This window comes from Ornithodoros turicata, chromosome 5, assembly GCF_037126465.1.
Source record: "Ornithodoros turicata isolate Travis chromosome 5, ASM3712646v1, whole genome shotgun sequence".
NCBI lineage: Eukaryota > Metazoa > Arthropoda > Arachnida > Ixodida > Argasidae > Ornithodoros > Ornithodoros turicata.
In genome coordinates, this window is record NC_088205.1 from 3,626,334 (window position 1) to 3,646,374 (window position 20,041).

The 20,041-nt window shown below is 45.0% G+C and overlaps 1 protein-coding gene and 1 long non-coding RNA gene across 2 annotated transcripts in view; one reads left to right on the forward strand and one right to left on the reverse strand.

Moving 5' to 3' along the window:
* LOC135393810 (uncharacterized) overlaps positions 1–20,041 on the reverse strand; it is a 129,027-nt gene that overhangs the window by 21,465 nt on the left and 87,521 nt on the right. The gene's annotated exons all lie outside the window — the stretch shown is intronic.
* Positions 12,707–20,041, forward strand: part of LOC135393806 (cell adhesion molecule Dscam1-like) — a 293,651-nt gene continuing 286,316 nt past the window's right edge. Inside the window, exon 1 of the mRNA XM_064624087.1 lies at positions 12,707–12,987. Coding sequence (XP_064480157.1) covers positions 12,855–12,987 — 133 coding nt within the window. The 5' untranslated portion in view covers positions 12,707–12,854. The remainder of the gene's footprint in view (positions 12,988–20,041) is intronic.

Here is a 20,041-nt window from a genome sequence, read left to right on the forward strand (position 1 = left end):
AGCGAGAACGTTGTCATTGGGGGTGATGATTGGCTAGCAGCGTGCTATCTGTGCTGAAGATACGGACCTATCAGATATATCTCCACAAAAGGTGTCAAAGCCAACAAGTTAAGTTAAAATCGCCATTTGGAGCCGGCACGGTCGGCGGTCTAGCTTGGTACACTCTAAAAACAGAACTTCACCACATAGCACGTAGTGCGCCAATCATTGCCGCGAACGATACGGTTATCTGTTTTGATTCGAGGAGAGAGGGAGGCGTACGCCTTTTTGTGGCAATTACCATATATCCAAATTGCCACAAAAAGGCGTACGCCCCCCTCTCTCCTCGAAACAGAAGCGATAACCCTATCATTCGTGGCAATGGTTGGCGCACAGCGTACTATGCGGTGAATCTCTGTTTTTAGAGTGTAGAGTTCGTAACCAACATTGTAGGTGTTATGGGACTATCTTTTTGTTCGTATCAGAAGTCCCCAAAAGAACTCCTGTTTTCATTACTTCTTCATGTTAGAGATCCCTCGATACTAGAAAACAGTTCCATCTAGCCGGACAACCTCCATAAAGGGAAGCTCTGGGAGAATCATTGTCTATGCGCCTCCTCTGTATATGCACGTGTCACGAAGAGAATAAATGACGAAGACTCTATTACACATTCTCGTTTCGGGGCAAATTTAGCATCAATCTGTCAGTTGTGTATCGAACACCCAGCACCAGTCAAACAACGGACTCAGCTCCAGGTGAACCTACAGTACAGGAAGCAAGAAGGTGGTTATATGAGGATCAGGAGTGAACTTGAAAGTAGCCGTTACGGTAGCCTCTTAGCTCTGGAAATAGAATTTATCCATGCCTTGAGGAATAACGTTAGAGAGATTTACCCTTTTATGGTATAGTTGCACCGACTGCACGTATGCAGATCGGACTTACACCTCTCTACCTTTTTGCCGCTTGCACACGAATAAGAGTTGATCGACTTGTCGCGATGCTCTTTTAGAAAGTTCCAGAGCGTTGTGCAATACCACAATGCAAAGCTTAGTGGCCCGTGCTCTGGTGCGTCAGCCTGATTGGTCGAACATCATAAAGAGGACACAGAGTCGCCCATTACGGTGCCTTGCCTGCAAACGTCGGTAATTATACTGTTTGTGTGCACAGTGGTGTTTGTACGCGTTCCCTTTTGTGTGCTAGTCTGGCACGTAATGAGCTGTCAAACTGTAGTTCCGGATAATCAGTGACTGAGGTTTAGTGCCAGGTTAATGCTAAGTGTGATAACGAACTCGTGACTGAGCGAACAAAAAGTCGAGGAACGGGCCTCGTGCATTACATTCACAGCAATGCTGTCAAACGCTGCTGTCTGATCACTGTTGCAGCAAAAATGTGCTGTTCCGTGCCTCTGCTTCACGCCGTTTCCGACAGAAAAGTTTGTCTCACGATCACCAACGTCAGCAAAAAAGAAACAACTACTCGCCAGGAACGGGTAGTAAACAGTGGGACTCCAGTTTTTTTTTGTTTTTTTTTTTTTTTGAAATTTGAAATAACGTTGCCAGGACTTTTATAATTTAGAAACGGGGTGGGAATATTTTGCACACTATATAAAACGGAAAAAGAAAGGAAAAGAAAAAGAAACGGCACGTATTGTTTTGATAACAACGGTAGTGAAGCTGTTATTTGGGGACTGGAGGAGATACTGTGCATTGCTGTGATTGCGCGCTTTTTCGGCAGGAAAAAAAAAAGTTCAGGCCCAGAGTTTTGTATTCCAAATATCCAGCAAAAGCCGCCGTCGTCAGGCTGTGTGGTATTTTTCCTTAACGGTTCCATAGTCTACTTATCGTATACTGCGAATAAAAATAATCTTAGACAATTTAATTGTCGTTTTATGCCGTACCAAGTACATGCATGTGGTTCTTGGTCGAACGTCGGAATCCTGGACGTCGTTTTCTCTCAATGTGAGATTAGTTTAGTGCTGCGCTGACACTAAGTAAGGTAAGGTAGAGTAAATATCGCACTCATTTGTGCGCGGATGTGCTTCTTTGTGCAACTTTTATGAGCATTCATGACTATATTATTTGCTCGTTGCGCTTGCTGCGCTTGCACGAAAGAACTGCCAGAACGCAACGGTTGTTTAAGTTTTTTTTTTTTGATTGGGTGTTAGCGCCGCGAAGCAACTGTGGCTATGAGCGACGTACAGATGTGGACAGACGGAGAGAGGATAGCAGGAAGGAGTGGGGGACAGGGGGGTTAGTATGCGTCCTGGGCCGACTTCAGGGGGAACTGTGCCGACATTCGTCTGGAAAGTCTTCGGAAAACCCAGGGAAAACCTCAGACAGCACAGCCGGCGGTAGGATTCGAACCCACCACCTCCCAGTCTTCAGCACGACCTTGGTTACCACCAACGAGCGGACGCCTTAGCCCACTCGGCCATGCCGCTGGTGGTTGTTTAAGAGGATATGTGAACAAAAAAGGCGAATATCACATTTATTTATTTCTTCATTTTATCGAACCAACCATAACCACCCCACCCCACCGCTGTATTCGCTCCTTAACGGAACGTTACAGAGTCGTGCAGGCAGAAACGGCGCTGCGCGAGTTTTAGGCCTCGTACTGCAACGAGAAGAAAGACGAAGAGCAGTTTGCAAAAGCCATCTGTCGCAGCTGCTCTGAACTGCGAGGTTGTTTTGTGTCATTTTGAGAGGCAGCCGACGTCAGTGGGTAGGAAGAGGGGGCGGGGGCGAGAAAGCTGAGCGTAGACGCCCGTGCACGCGGCCTACATCTGGTTAATAGCGTAGTTAAGAGCGATTACGTGACACTGGCGAATATCAGCCCGGGCAGAAAGCTTTAACGCTGCGCTGCGCCATGCTACACCCAAATTGCCTGCGTGGTTATAAGCGCCCGTGTGTCAGCAGGTTTCCTTTCGCGAAAGCATGAAAGACGACCGAAATGTTCAAAGTCGGGGGTACGTGCTTTTGGGATAGATTACAAGATCGGGACTACGCGACCTCTGCGGGATATAATCAGGATGAGAGATAGAGATCCCTTTTGTACCTGGCCCTCATTTCCTTCGGAAATAAAATGAAATCAAAATCAAAATCAAATCAAATCAAATCAGATACGTTACTTCGCGAGGAGCATATCGCCGGTAGAGTCGCCGGTACCGATTCGACTCTTCTTTTCCTTTTTTTCCCCCCATGTTAGCCCCACGAAGTAACTACACTCTTAAAAATGAACTTCACCGCATGGCATGCTCCTAGCCAATCATCATCTCGAATGATATCGTTATCTGCCCTGATTTGTTTGAAACGGGAGGCGTACGCCTTTTTTGTGAAACTTATGTTGTTCATAATTGTTACAAAGAAGGCGTATTCCTCCCGTTTTCAACAAATTAGGGCAGATAACGACATCATTCGAGATGATGGTTGGCTAGGAGCGTGCTATGCGGTGAAGTTCATTTTTAAGAGACTAGTCGCACGTTGGAGTTCTAGTGACATACAATTAATTAGCACTTCCCGCATATTACTTCAGCTGTAACCTGAGCACAGTCAGGCTTTTTTTTCTTCCGGAAAAACGCGACAAAAATCAATCATACGAAACCTCGTCGCCAGAACGATGAGTAACAAGAAGCACTTACAGGTAATAGTCGTGTGTAGACTACTTCCGCGGAGTATATCATGCATGGCCGTTGGCATTACATCAGTCTAACCGACATGTACTACACTCTTAAAAATGAACTTCACCGCATAGCACGCTCCTAGCCAACCATTATCTCGAATGATATAGTTATCTGCCCTGATTTGTTGAAAACGGGGGCGTACGCCTTTTTTGTGACACTTATGCTGTTCATAATTGTCACAAAAAAGGCGTACGCCTCCCGTTTTCAACAAATCAGGGCAGATAACTATATCATTCGAGATAATGGTTGGCTAGGAGCGTGCTATGCGGTGAAGTTCATTTTTAAGAGTGTACTGTCTGGAGAGCTCTACACAGCTTCTCTTAAATGCTTCCCATTTCACGAGCACTTTCGCATTTCGAAATTTTTTTGGCAGTCGAGAGTAAAAGACTAGTAGCAGCCAAACGTTTATTATTATTATTATTATTATTTCTGAAGAATGCACATTACATGAATAGTATTACATAACATTGTAGACGCCTATCCATGTCGCGGCAGTTTTGTAATGTCGCAATACCGATATCAATATAATGTAATATTCGATTACACAAGCGTCCGTGACAGCGTCAGTTTCAACGAGTTCCATTTCCGCACATTTTACTTTCCTTAGCATGTAATCCGTTCCTCGTTCGCCTCGTTCTTTTTTCTTTGTTCTAAAGAATATATACCCCCTCCCCCAATAGCATCTGTAGGTTTTTTTTCTGATTAACAGGCGTCTGACCACTCTGTTTCATAATGCCGATTTCCGAATTCGCAATGTAGCTAAATCAATAAAACACTAGGTCTTCCAGCCAAACATCTCAGAATGAGGAATTCCTCCGAGAAAAATACAGAACGACAGAAATAAAGAACAGGAAAACAGTAACGAAAAGAAAACTGAACGTTGCCTCTCAAATATGTATACACGTATGTACAGCTCGCGCAAACGTTAAATTCAGCCTTAAGCAGCGGAACTCAGGGAAGGCTCGGCAGAGAAGGTCGCTGCCTCCGCGCCGCTGGCAACGGCACAATAAATTATTGACAAACTCCCCGACAAGCGCTGCAATTATGTTTTAAGAATGCGAAAGCCCTTTTGTACAGCCGCGTATTATACATTATGAAACGAGTGTTTCGTATACTGAGTTTTATTGCGGTCGCGTCTACTGAGAATGCGCTACTCCCTCTACAGCACATTATCAGCTATATCATTATCAAGTATCATTATCAGCTAAATTCAACGTTTCAACAAATAAAGTTTTCTTTTCTCTTGATTTCTTTCGCTAAACGCCTCGGGATAAAAACAGTGTCCGGCGAGAAATCTTGGACGTTTTACTACACTGACCCCCCTCCCCCCATTTACGTAGTTCCCATTGGCATCTCTCTGCAGGTTTCGGTCTGACGTTCACTCTACACTCGTCTCATGTTGCAGGCTTCACCACAATCACATGAAGCTTGTGGCAGAGCACTCTTTACAGCACGAACCGTTTTCGCCTTCTCACCTAACGCGAAAAAAATATTTAAGGGCGATCAATGAAATGTATGCGGTAGATATGCGTTAGCGTTAGACTTGTTCTTTTGTGTGTTCTCTCTTATATGCCTTCACTTATGTGTTCTCTTTGTGTAGCGAATGAACGAGACCAATCCAATCCAATCCAATCCTATCTTATCCAATCCAATCGAGGCCTCAGAGAGAGAATCGTCGACGGTCAATTTTTTTCCGACGTGGGGGTTCTAGTGCGGAGTCATTAAAAGAAAATCTAGAAGAGGTTCGTGCATTTAATTCTGGCCAAAGCAAATGTCCCTTTATTTTTTCCGTTTTTAATTTTGCGATTGATGTGTTTGATAAATGGTGACGCTTTGGAGGGACCTTGCTGCATTTGTTATTATTTACAAATCTATCTGAAGAGCAATGCTTCCTCCATTGTGGTTCCTACTCAATTCCTTTTCTAGAACGCGAAATGAATCCTCTTACAAGAATTTATCGCCGCACATTAACTAGGAGCTCCTTAAGCTTCAGGAGCTCCTAGGAATTTTCCAATCCAATCCAATCCAATCCAAGGCTCTTAGCCAACGAAACAATTGCAACGCAATCAAACAATTCAGAAGTGACCCGATCATCTGACTTAATTTCACTGACGCTGACGTTATTACCGCCCTTTGAACAGATGTAATGCAAATAATGACAACACTATCGGTACACAAAACATAACGCAATGTCTCTATTACTTAAAACTGACATCAACCGTGGACAAAAAAAAAGCAAAGTCTCGCGGTAACCTCACCCGGTTCGCGAACAGCAGCCAGGGCGGGCCTTGGGATTTAATATCGCACAACAACGAAACGCAGATTCGCGCGAAGAAGCGGAAAAACGCAAACAAAGGCCGCCGGGATATGCTTGAAGATTTCACAAACAATTTCCGGGAGTCCCTTCCCTCATAACCCTGCCAAGCTGGCTCGCAGAAGTAATATCGCTGGCAATCTTGCCCCGCCTAAATCACGCTCTAAAGATAAAGAAGGTCTGTGGTCAAACCAGTGTGCGACGTTGAGCGCAAGAAAAACCGTTCCTAACACCCACGGGCGTTTTACGCAAGGAATTCAGTGATGAACGTAGCATGCAAGGGCTGAATACCACGTTTATTTATTCTTTGTTCTGTTTCTTTTCTTTTTTTTTTCTTTTTTTCTGTCACGCTGGGGTAGGCAAGCTGAGACTTGCAGCGACGCGAAAGATATGTTTTGTGTGAGAGGAGAGATGAACAAAAGGTGGAGATATAGTGGTTTGGGTTTCATAAAGGATTTCTTGTTGACGCTACGGAATATTCTGGGTCTTAGCGAGTTCGGTGGCGGTTGGTATGGCTTCTTTTTACTTTTTTTTATAGATGGCCTTCTTTTAAATGTCAAGCGATCTGTTGGTTCACCACAGCGAACGAACAGCTGTAGCCCGAATTCTGTTGAATTTTTTTTTTTTTTTTCTGTGCATGTATGCGACAAACATGGAAAAACATGTATGCGGCGCTAGAAATACAAAGGGGACACACGATTTAAACGTGAAAATAGTGTACATAGAAAATATAGAATCGGAAATGCGGCGTAAGGAACAAGCGAATTAAACATGAAGGTGGTCACATCGGCACTTCTTGAACTCTTTGATGTCAATGATCGATGCGACGGGTCCCCGAAAGCTGGTTCCACTGAGACGAAGTTCGAGGTTAAAACGAATCACGAAATGGCCTCGTTAAGCTTGAAGGAATTCCTACCTTTTGCCTATGATCAATGCGGGAAGCAATATATGTTGGTTGTGAGATTAGAGACTCGTAAAGGTAATTATTGTTCATTTGGTCGTTAATTTAAGAGACTTTATTCAAAGGGAGACTAGCGTGAAAAACTCTCCCCTCGCCTTGACGATTCACCTCGACAACAATACATTCATCATCATTCATACATTCATCAATACATATGATTCATAAGTGAAGCGTCGTTCGTAATTTAACCATGAAGGAAACCGCCAATTTGCGTTTGCCCTCTTCTCTACTTCTCAAGAGGCGCAACACGGTGTTGGTGTCCAGTAACACCAAATCCACCGCTAAGGTACATCAAATTGAATTGAAATGAATTGAATGCGGTGTCCAATCATCGCGACAAATCGTTTGGGGAGGTCAGTGGGAGGGCGTGTCGCATTGTCGCGCCTATTGAGAACAACAACAACAATTAAACTATCAATGATTGCGCAAACGAGTGCCTCTCCCCCTAGGCTGCGGGACTCTAACTCAGTGCATGTGCGGTAACATGGTTTGATGAGTCATCCTGACGCGCGCGTGAAAGTATCAGGGCAACGGCTTAATATGTTCGTGCTGTAGGCTTGTGGCGGTTAGAAAACCCATGAGCGGTCGAAGAATCCAGAAAGAACCTAGCCCTGGGTTGGCGATGCATCGCGGACGCTCTGGAAGACTTTGCCTCTTGAGAAGAAGAGAATGGAGAAAGCGTAAATTGCGGGATCCTCGGTGTTTAAATCATGAACGACGTAACGAATGAATGCCGTTCCTTTTGTATAGCTGCCAAGGTAACGCCATCTTTTCAAGCCGCGAGGAGAAATTTTTGCAATGTAGTGCCCCTTAGATGGGTCTCTCCACACGGATTTCTCATGTTGACCTGCACGTCCAGGGAAAGCAGTTTCGGAGGATGCGTGCACTAAACTCACCAGTCTGCGGCCCTAAAAGAACAGCGGATGATGATGTTTTTATGTCTTTACGCTGACTTAGCAATAAAAGGCTAGCCAGTTTTCTGCTGATATTTTGTTTATAGCTTATACGGCTGCGTTGCCTCTGCTGGCTCAGGTTCTTGTTTATGTCCCCGGTAGAATATATCGTAAAAGGTTATGAGTGGGTAGAACTGCCGCAATTAGGCAGTTCATAAAATGCAAAGGCGGTAACGCCACCGTCGCCACCGCCATGAAAACTCTTAGTGAAACCATGCGGTAGCAAACACTGATTATAGCGTTCAATCTGACACAGCAAAAAGTTGCTGTGACTCATTTTGACCGTGTGTTTGCGCAACACAGATCAAGCACGTGGTGTTACACATTTGCTGCGTATGTTCCGTGACCTAGACGAGATTTTGTACCCGCAGGGTCCCACCCACATCCGTAGAAAAGCGCGAGACGCGCTCCTAGCTTTCGCCTCCTCTGTGAAACTGTCGTGACCGCTCTCTTACTCTTACTCTCCCTTTACTCTTACTTACCCCCCTTCTTACTATTTCTTTATCTATGTTTTTAATTACTCATTTCTTCTAATTTCTGATCCTCTATACTTTCTCTGTTACTTCTTCTACCCCTTCTACCCCTCCCCTTTCACAAAGGAGTGAAACTTGCCGCCTTGTCTGAGCAGGCAGACCTCACTCCTCTTCCTTATAACATCGCACCACCACCACCACCACCACCACCATTTCTTTTGCGTCGTTTCAGAGTAATGGATGTACATTTTCCTTACTGGGAAGAGAAGCAGCAGGGGCATAGCGGGGCATGTGCCTTTGAGGACTTGATCTTCTCCCCTTCTCACCCACTCAGTGCTCGAAATGTGGTCGACCGGTAGTAAGTGTGGCGTGACTTCTTCAGATTCTGCTAGTGGCAATTCATATAATTGCTCAACAGACCGGATCATCACAGACTAAGCCTAACCTGGTGATCACCAAGTTTGCGCGTGTCCTATACACCACGTCTTCATTTGTCTGTCAGTTCTTAACATCGCGGCGTCCCCCGCCCCCTGATTCCTTGCAACTTGCTGATGCAATTGTAGTTGGTTCAGTGACTAGTTGGAGTCCGAAATTGGAATAATGTTATTGGAAATTGTCAAAATGCCGGGGATTGACATCTTTAATGGGCATATACAGCGGCAGACAGCAAAACGACAACGAAAAAAAAGTTTCAAGTTTCGAAACTTATTCGAGTTCCATCATCAGAATAACGTACCGCAAGCTGCAGTACCACAAGCTACAATAATAGTATCACCATGTGTTTTGTGCCACACTCAGCTACTGATGATGTGATATTCTAATGTTAACTTCCGGGAGCATGAACGCGGACGAGGAAGTCGTTGGCGTCTTTATTCTTCCCGTAGTGCTCCCCAATAGGAATGGAACCCGGAGACGGCGTGCACACCTTTTCTTCACCGTTCTCAATATGCAAATCCTAGAAAAATCGAAGAAAGCCCAATCAAGGAGCACGAAAATGAACTCGTCCTGAAGAAAATCCTCGGTGCCTTGCCCATGCACGAGCGAACTGAAAATACAAATCGTTGTCAGGTTCTTGGACGATGCACACGCCTTCTTTGCTGTAGTTGTGCTTTTTGGTGATATCATAATTCCTGACTCTATTCGTCGTAAAATAATAATGATCATGAATGTGGTCGGTCTGTGAATTAATTTTGCCTGCCTGAGGGTTCCTCCCCTTGCATCGAAAACATCAGCTCAAAGTGATCCGTATTCAGTGGCGTATCTAGAGCTACCTGCGCCCATGGCAACATGGTTAACATGATGTCCTTGGGGATGCGTTTTCGTGTGGTCCGCACTAGGTTTCACACTACAACCTCTCTAATGGGGGGTGCTTTAGATCATTTATGAATGTGCCAGGTTGAGTGCCCGACCTGGCACATTCACACACGACCACATAATGGCGCCCCTGTTCACCTGGCGCCCATGGCACCTGTCCACACCTGCCACACCCTAGATACGCCACTGTCCGTATTTCACTTCCTAGACGGCGTGCCTTGTTCCCAATCTTCTACAGCGTGTTTCCGTTAAATTCCCGGGCTTGAAATACGAAGAGAGCGAGAAAAGAAAAAAAACGAGCAGTACTTTTTGCAACTTGAGTAAGAAACAGGTATTACGTCACAAGTAGTCACAAGCGTTTCTTACTCAAGTAGCAAAAAGTATCGCTCATCGTTTCTTTTACCGCTCTCTTTGTATTTCAAGCCCGGGGATTTAAACGGAAACACCCGGTATATACGTGTTGTATTCTTTTGTAGGTAGCCAATCCAATGACAAAGCCAAAGAGCGAAGTAGTCAAGTACAGTCTAGTTTGATTACATTAAGCGAGAAATGCCGGCTGCACTTCAGACAGCAAACTTAAGTGGTACGTGTTGCCCTTTCGTCACTCAGACCGGATCTGCGTGTGCAGCATGACTCTACCATACGCGGCTCAGTTTTGAAAGGCGAAGTCTGTCTTAACAGAACTTAACTGGTGCATTTCTACACGGACACGATACATTTTCTGTGCTGGGCTCGGATGACGAAGTAATCTTGCTTTAGGTGTGAGTTATCGTCACTACAACGTCTCGGTAGTCGTATAGCGCTGTGTGACTTACGTTTCGGGAGCCCTGGAACCAGTGACACAAAAACTGAACTTGTGATAGACGGAGTAAATGACGTACTGTACACAGCCTCAGGTCTGGGCTCCTTCTGAGTCTCTTCTGTCTTACATCACTCAGTTTCGCCCTGCGTATTTTGAAATGCAATGCAATATTGTTTTCTAGAGATACGAATGTAAGAAAACAAAGCGTTTTTTTTTATTTTAAATTCTGGGCTAGCGCCGCGAAGCAACTCTGGCTATTAGCGGGGTACAGACGTGCGCAGATGGAGAGAGGGAGAGAGAGAGACGATGGAACTGTGCCTACATTCGCCTGGAAAGTCTGCCGGAAAACTCTGGGTAAACCTCAGACAGCACAGCCAATGCGGGGATTCTAACACCTTCCAGTCACAATGTGGAAGCGGTCATGTTAACCACTATGCCACGGGAGGTGGTAAACAAGGCGTGCTCTTACAAACATGCAGCGAAGCAACGTCCATTTGTGAAGAGAGAGAAAAAACAGACACAAAAAAGAAACAAAAGACAGAGAGCGAGGCATATTGCATTGTTGCTTTCTCAGCGTGCACTGTTTCAGTGCAGCGACATCAAGCTTTACAGGAGGCGCCACGTGTGTGTCGGACTCGCTTTGACTTGGTGAATTCTAGTGTAGTGTAGTTTATTGCAAAGCAGAAAGAGAAAGCAGAATTATAATATGTAAGCCATAGGGCCAACAGTGCACGCTGGTAAACACTCTCATGTCAACTTAGCAGCAGCGAATTGTGACGTTCTCAAACATTATTATGAAAAAGCGTGAGTGATGTGCTGATACAGTACATCGGAACATCAGACTACAATCTAATAGTGATAATAAAAACGGAGCTAAGAACGGAATAATGTGTTAATGACATAGCAGCTTATGCTTCGCATAAAATGCATACTGCTCTTCAAATTCAAATTTTCAAATTGAATTCAAGTTTATTGAGGTTGTTATGATGTTAATAAAATGAACATGTGGAGGAGCCAGAGGGAAAAGATCCCGGTTGACGGCTCTTCCCAACGATGATATCAAAGAATAATAAATGCATTTCACAGAGTCATGTTAATAACAACGAATATTATTCAAATGAATCCCAATAACAATAAAAAGCCACAGATGTGACACACTATTATTTTTAAACAACGTTACATTATAGGCAAACCATCACATTACAAACAACATCCGTATTATAAATAATACATTATACAAATAACGATAATTTTAAAAAGTCACTGACGTCACGCACAATCATTATTAAACAAAACATAAAGGTGTCTATGTGTTCTGTGTGAGGTGTGTTTTATAATCGAGTATTGAAAGAGATAACCACGTCAAACAGCTTCAGAGACAGAAGCAAGCTATTCCACAAATCAGTGCCAAAAATTTCCTGCAACCGTCTCCCATAAACATTGATTTTATTGAAATCGTACGAAATCGAGGTCTTCAACACTTCTGTTATTTCCTCCACTCCCTCTTTGTAGAACGTATTCTCCACAAAATTCTTGAAAAATCAAGTATGCCATAGCAGCGGTTGATTGGTTGGTTGATAAAATAACAAGGGCCATAGCAGTGCTCATTCACGTGTGCAGTTTAACCCTGCATTTCACACTGCCAGCTTTAGCGCCTTCCCATTCTATTCTTCCTCTGCGACAGTTCTGCGTAGAAAGCCAAAGCGCAGACACATAACATCTCAATGCCCGAGTGATCAAATAAGAGCATGCCCTTTGTAATCCGCATAGAGAGGCACACACGCATCAAATATTTAAAAGCGCCCAGTGACCAGATTGAAAGAAGTCCAATATGCAAGGAGAGCCCTTTTTTTTTTTTTCTCTCCTCATTCAGGCTGCTCCCACTACCATTATTGAACAAAATTAACGCCATTTGTAGCCGTGTAGATGAATGGCCATCAAAAAATCCTTAATCGGCATTCCTGTCCGGCACACGGCTTTTCATCCTTGCTTTTGGCGCCCTAAAGACCCCTCCGCCTCCCCCCCCCCTTCCGCTCATCGTGTCGATACTCTCGGCCCCGGTGATTTCCACTGTGTATAGCCTCGCACCCAAAATCGATCCGAGAGCTCGGGTCTCTCTCTCGCTTCGCCCCGGCTAGGGGGGGAGTCTGTTGCAAAGCCTTCAAGACGGACAACATACACGCGAGTGCTCCGCGATTTTAGTCGTGTCGCGCGCGCTCGTTTCTCGACTCTACTCGCAACTGATCGTGAGCGTTTCACGGACGTGACTCGACGAACAAGGTGTTGTACGTGACGGCGATCGTTTGTCAACTCCATGTGTATCTTCCTGACAGTGTTGGAATGTCGGTGATACAGCGGTAGTGGAAGTGAAGAGAAAACATGGCACGTGCTGAGACCGATGTGGTAGTGTTTTCCAGTGCGGAACGAAGCTTGTGGATACACTTACGACTGAGGATTGTATGGTTGGCTGTGGTAGCTGCGCTTCTGTGGTGCGACTCGACCGGTGCGGATGGTAAGTAATGCGCACAATGTTGTTTAGACCGGGCCCGTGGTGCACCAAAATTTTGCGCGGTGGTTGCGCGGATATTTTGTGACGGCGATGCGAAATGAGGTGCGCGGAAGCAGAAACTTTCGCGCTTTAAAAACGATTAGGAGTAAGGATGCTTGGCAATTCTAAAATGACATAGCGAGCTTCACCATGTGATGGAACACAATGCGACAGATAATACTATACAAACGGCTAAATAAGCCCCGCAGATTGTTTCTACCAGTCACCATTCCAGGAACTCATTAATTTAAGGGTAATGGCGGTGGAGCTGCGAAGAAATCAGCCTAGTCTATGATTCCTGTCGACTCTAGGTTTGCATGAAAATGTATTTTAACGTTAGTCTTGTCATCAGGCATGGCATGCAGTTGCTTTCTAATCTTGGTTTAAGTCATCTGAATTTTTTTTCTTTTAAAAATCAATCAATCAATCATCTTACAGTAATACCTGGCGAAAACGCACGCGAGGCGAACAAAAACAAAAAGATAAGACAGAAATCGCGTGACTTTTCAACAAGCAAACTTTACAATACAAGTTCCAGCTCTGGATGCAGCAACTTTGAGGAACCAAGTAAAAGAGCCCTAACCAATATAAAATGCTTCTGCTCGTCGTCTGCTTTCGAGCCATCAAGCACCGTGTGTTTTAATTGTGAATACGCATCGTAACCTTCTGTACAACACCGTCCCGAAGCACCTTCGTGGATACAAAAAGAGCAAGTGATGTCAGTGCACTAATTGAGAAAATGTTGACGTGCTTGCCCTCGTCGGTACGTGTGCTACGTTAAAAGAAGCTAGAAGAAAACTAACGACATTTACTTGCGTACAACGAGGCACCTAAACCACATTATGCTTCGCAATCATCCCGTAATTTCTCGCTGTGTTGTTAGTTCAACTTTGTTTATGTTTACTAAGCCTGTCATTTATCGCGCGGAATGAGAGCTACTATACGCTTCTCTGGTAAGGATGGACGCATCGAACAGGCATCAGCCTGCCTCGCTTACAAGCGTGTTCACAGCGGAACCGCATATCGCTGTCGTTTGCTATTACGCGGGATCGCGGGCTGCCCTGCGATAACGCGGACGATGAGGGGCCCCGGGGTTGATGGCGACCAGCAGGATGAGCGCCGTTAATTATGGACGATTCCGAGCTGCAACAGCGTGGTATCTTTACCTGCTCCGTGCGTCAGCATGGGATCGCGAGAAACCAGAGATAGCCCCGTGACAACAACGTTTCAATGGCGTCAGGGAAATTTGAGAATAGTTAACAGTATAGCAGAAGCAGCAGAGTATAAACCCCGGGAAGGTGAAGGTTAATGTATATCAGGAACGTGTAGAAAGTACTGTGCGAAAAAGCGAACAACAGGGTGAGAGGGAGGAGAAAGAGAGAGAGAGAGAGAGAATAACGTTGTCACTGGCAAGCTTGGAACCAAAGCTGTCAAGGGCAGGAGGAAAGTTATTACAGAACACACTTGTTTTTCCAACTATTTTTTCATTCTATTCATTTTTTTTTTTCATACTTATGTGTGTGTTTTGAAGACAGTCTCGGATATTTGTGCTGGTTGTTCTGAGAATGCGTGGCAAGTGACCACTTAACGTCATAAATTTCCTCCCTCCTCCGGGCTCCCGGACGCAGTGTAACACGACACTACTTTCATAACATTTTTACGCAACACTAAGCGCATCATACGTAAAGGTGGCACCGTGTCTGCTCTTTCGCAAGCAACATTTTGTTCCATTTTGATACCTTGCAGTAAAATTCCAGCTGTCAACTATGGAGTTAAAGCTATACTACTCTCTATTATTATTATTATTATTATTATTATTATTATTACAAATCTGTACTGACCGCATGTTGCATTTTAACCATTTTTTCTTCTTCCAATGAACCTATATATTACCATTTAGATTTCGTAACTGTTACAAGTAAGGCAGAAAACGTAATTCTTTTTCTACTTCCTTTTTTTTTTCTCTGTCGTCTCTTTATCGCTGAGCTTTGCCATGGATTTCGTTACTCCTCCTTTATCCATTAAAAAAAAAAAAGACCTAACCAAGTGCCTTTTTCGTCTCGCTAAACAGCGCAATGTCTCCTTCCTTACAGCCGTGCAAACACTCCGCATCCACATTCGGCACATACATATTCCTCAGAGCAGCACACCCCATTAAGTAGAGTACTTCGCAGCAAGGCAAATAACCTGTTTCAAGTGTAAGAACGCCGGCCTAAGTTAACGCGCAAGACGACATCTTCACGCAAAGTGTCCCCGCTTTAAAAAAAAGAGGAAAGTTTGACAAGGAAACCGAAAAAAAAAATTGTTCATGAAAGCCGCGCGTTAAGCGCGCACAAAGAAACCGCAACGTACGGAACCACAGCGGCGCAAAGAGGTAAAACCAAAACACCTGGTATCCGACTTCATCCGCTGTAAATCTACTCAAAATGCAAAGGATTCAGCCATGCGAAACTGCAACAGCCACGGCTTTTCTGGCTGCTTCCCATTCGCAAGCCTAAGTGCGCCATTTAGGAGGATGCATGCTGGAGGCATCGCCTACGTACGCTCTCGCATGAAGGCAACAAAGGAAAAAGAAAACATTTTTCTTGAACGGCTGAATATGCCGGGGAAACAAAAGCTCATTTGAGAAGCCGGCGCTGCGCCGCTGCTCTGCGCGTTTCTTGCTTTTTGCTTGCCATGTCTGTTTTCATTAACAAACCAGAAAGAAAACAAAGAAAGGACTTCCGCCCTCTATTTTACGCCGAGTAATTACACTTTGTAACAAAGTACGGGAAGAACGCGAAAAAAAAAAATAAAAAATCAAGAGCCACTCTTTGTGCGTGAAAAGTGACGTACGTGAATTTAAACTGCCGTAGGAGCTGAAATAAAAATGCAGTAAATGTGTTTTAACAGAGCAGGGGCCGCAGCGTCGAATTTGGGTCACAAGCAGTAACGTCCATTGCCTCGACACTCGCATGCTGGAACACGACGACGCAATATGGTACGGTTATGAGCGGCGTGAAAAACAAAATTAAGGGCCGACATATCCTTGAGTGTCGTTAGAGCGAGGAGCAGAAACGCAGGCAAACGCAACGTAATGTTCTGGACTGTACCTCGACTAAGAGAGCAGCAGAGCGGCAACGTCAGAAATGCCTAATTATGCTACTCCGAAGAGTATCTTCAAAAATGAATACTTTAAAGCTTAAAGTATCTCTAGAAACTTTGTGACGACGATGAACCGGCAGATCAGGTCAAATAACACCAACAACAGATACGTTAATGATGAGGAATGGGGAAATTCGATCAAGTCAAAGCACATTGAAGGACATCAAGAAGCAATGAAAAACAAAACTTTGAGGTATCATCTTGTACATCTTGTATCCCCGGTGCCACCCCCCTATGATGCACATAATTAGGTTCTTGGGTTACGTACGTCAATGAAGAAATAAATAGGAACGTGGATGCGCGAAATAAAAGGACCGCAAGAAATGCAGACAATGAACGTTATCTTTTCATTAACTTGTAGTTATTTAAAAGTATTAATTGTACTGCTGATTGATTGAATGAAGAAATGTATTTATTACGTGAGTAAAGTAACCAACAATTTTGTTTCGCGACACGTGTCACTCTAGTCGTTCGTGCTATATAATACTGCAAACAAAGAAATGCTGAACATGAGAGAACAGATGCTGAACAGATGACGCACCCTGGAAGTCGCTGAGAAGGCGTGTTAGTTTAGCTCAATTGGTAGAGCCCTGGACCGGTAATCCAGAAGATGTGGGTTCGAGTCCTAGAGCTGGCTAACCTTTTCAGTGACTTTCATCTTTCAAAGAAATGCTTCCGATTTCTTCTTCCGACTTCTGGCTTAGTAAGCCAGAGGGGAAGCTGTATGGGAGTAATTGCCACATCAGCAAATGGGAGAAAGTTTCAAAGGGTGTTCGGAATTGAATGATGACAGCTGAGGAATGAGGTATGCAATTGGACGTTGGGATGCTTGCGTTGTGTTTGTCCTATGTTTAGTTGCCTCTTGCTCGCCTCATTAAACGATGAAACACCACATGACATGTGTTCATAATTTAATTGTTGTTGTTGTTGTTTTTGCTTCTTCCTCTACAACGTGGTGTTCAGAAGTTCACAAGGGTCCCAAGCAGCAAAATGTACTGAAAGTCGAGTGCAATAGGGGTGGACGGGTAGGTGGAAGGCCTTGAACGGACTCCTGAAACTAAAGAACATTGATAAGACGCATACCGTCCACCCCTGTTGCACTCGACTTTCAGTACATTGTGCTGCTTGGGGTGCGCAGGTTCGCTTCTACGTTTTATTTATATCAGATTTCGCTTTACGAAACTCAAACACATGCTTCGCTGTGTCAGGTTGGAACGACGAAAAGAGCACGAGAGAGACTGAGAGAAAGAAAGAAAGAATGATACGGCAAAACACAATGAAAAAGGTAGGCGGCACGAAATGAAAATGTTGAGCTGCTGGCAGGAGAGATTGAGAAAAATGTGTTTCAGACTGTGGCCATTTCAATAATGAACGCATTTCGCCGCAATTCTTTTTCGCTGCCTTTTCTTTCTGCTACGCCCCGCTGGCTTTTCTGTTTTAGTTGCATTCTGTAGTGGATGCTTTTGGTGGTTAGAGACCGAAATCAGGACGTACGGTGCGGTGATCACGCTCGCTACCGTTTTGCCTTATGGGTGGTGCATTAACCCATCTTGAAAACGAATAAACGGAGCGCTGAATTATGGGCTCGACGAACCGGAAGCTGTATACACGTAGATTTTCTCGTTGCACAGTACAGAATTGGGAGTAGATTTATACACCAGGTGAGTCTGCCGACGTTTATGGAAACCGGGCCTCAAATGTCTGCTTTGTGCCGCCAGAAGAAGAGCGCAACGTCGGGCAATTCGCACGGAGTGCACAAGTGATTGGACCACGTACAAATATATCGGCAGCCTTCCGACGCTACTCTGTAAATTTGCGCTGCACTCAATGGCGACAATTCTCTGAATCGCTTAACACACGCACACATGCATTGGATGATGATGAGGTGGGCGATTCACCGCCGCTGAGGCGGCACACTGCCCTATTGCGCTTTGAATCGCTTAACCAGACTTCATCCTCTGAGAAAATATGGAATGCCATTAAGTACCTGACGGGTACGTATCCTTGCTCCCAAAATGCCAAGAGCGCCCGTAACTATCGCGACCATTTCACAGCCCAAAGACATCGCAGAAGCTTTTGTTTGCTCACCATGCCTGCTACCCTGCACATCTACACCTCTCTCTACACACGATGCGTCTACCCCACCGCGAGCCCTGGGCCCCCGAGGATGACTTGTTTACCATGAGCGACCTCTGTGATTATCTGAGACGATGTAGAAGGGTAGAAGGCGATGTACAGCCCTGACCGAACTTCTAGATCTAGACAGGTCAACCCCCACCCCCGCCCCCACCGGGTGGAATCATGCTAAAATCATCCTCATACCGAAACACAGCAAGCCGTAGGTGACCTATAGTCGTATCGTCCTATATTGTGCGCACGTCTTTCGTGGAGAAACTAATAGAATGAATGGTGCGCAGACGAGTCACCAGGACAATGGAGAACAATGGAAAGCACCCAGAACATATGTGTCCTTCTGCAAACATCGTGATACAGCCGATACTCTCATGATGAACAAACTCCACGGAGCAAAGAACAACGGACTAATATCTTTAGCAGTATTCATGGACGTGGACAAAGCGTTTGACTTCTTTTCTACATGAAGCCATCATGCACCGTCTTCGGGAATTAAACGTAATTAAACGGAAAATCATTTCTTACGGTCAGTACCGTAACAGTAACCGTAGACGGCGTTACGAGCACCCTCAGACGTCTCACATGAGGTGTACCTCAGGGCCGCGTAATTGCTCACCACTCCTCTTCATCGCAGCTCTATCTGATGACCATGTGGGAATTCCCATCACAACCAACTCAGTAGAGTTTAATATGTATGCAAATGACCCTTAATGCAGCCTTCCAAGGCCGTTCCAAAAAGCGACATCAAAAGTGTGCCTTAGCAGTCCCTACCCAGGTGGTTGACAACCAGTTAGCCATGGGTCTACCGTCTCGCTTCAAGCAGTCACTCTGGTCTGTGATCCCCCTCCCACACACACACGCAGGAGAATGCCACGGGGGCAATTATCGAGGTCTTATCATTCGCAGTAATACTCAACAAAGAGTTCCACAGACCCGCTGCCTTGGAGTAATATGCGACTCCAGACTCGAATGGGCATCCCGAGTACATGCAATGGTGCACAGATGCACTCACCTGCTAAACATACTCAGATATCTACGTGGTGCCCACTTGCAGTGCCCAGACTACCAGCCAGCAAGAGCGAGACTGAAGCAATCTCTCCAAGTCCTGGACCATAGGCATTTCTCCTTTTGTAAAGTGATGGGAAGGTGGCCTACATAGGACTAAGAAGTTAAAGCTCTGCAGGTACTCTGCGACTTCCTAAAATATAACGGCATACAACATTCGTTGCGTCTCTGAGACAGAATCTAAACCAACTGACATGGAGCTGCAGGCTCCTCTAGTGGCAGCCACGCTGCTCCAAGACTGTTTTCTTACTTACTATGACGTGAAACCTCGGGAAACCGTCCGGGACATATGATCACTTCATAGAGGAGTCTCATCTAAAGTCGGCTTAATTATGCTATTCCGTTCATGACACCTTCGCTGCACGCCTTTCTCAATCAGTGGAACGCCTCCATCGTGCAGGCATTAGGATCGCACTGGGTCTCCCAAAATATTCAGATATAGAAGCGACCTTCATCGAGATACCACTGAGGCTGCACGCAGAAAGGACGCCACTCACAATAATGGACAGAATCTACCATGCATCATCTGTCTTCAGCGACACAGACAGCCTATCCATATGCACGAGCACAAAGGCCGGTTCTCTAACCAAGTTATATCTACAAAAAGGAGCGATCAGTCCGGCTCCATCACTGATTCAAACCCCCACCACCATGGAAGACAAACATCCCAAAGTTA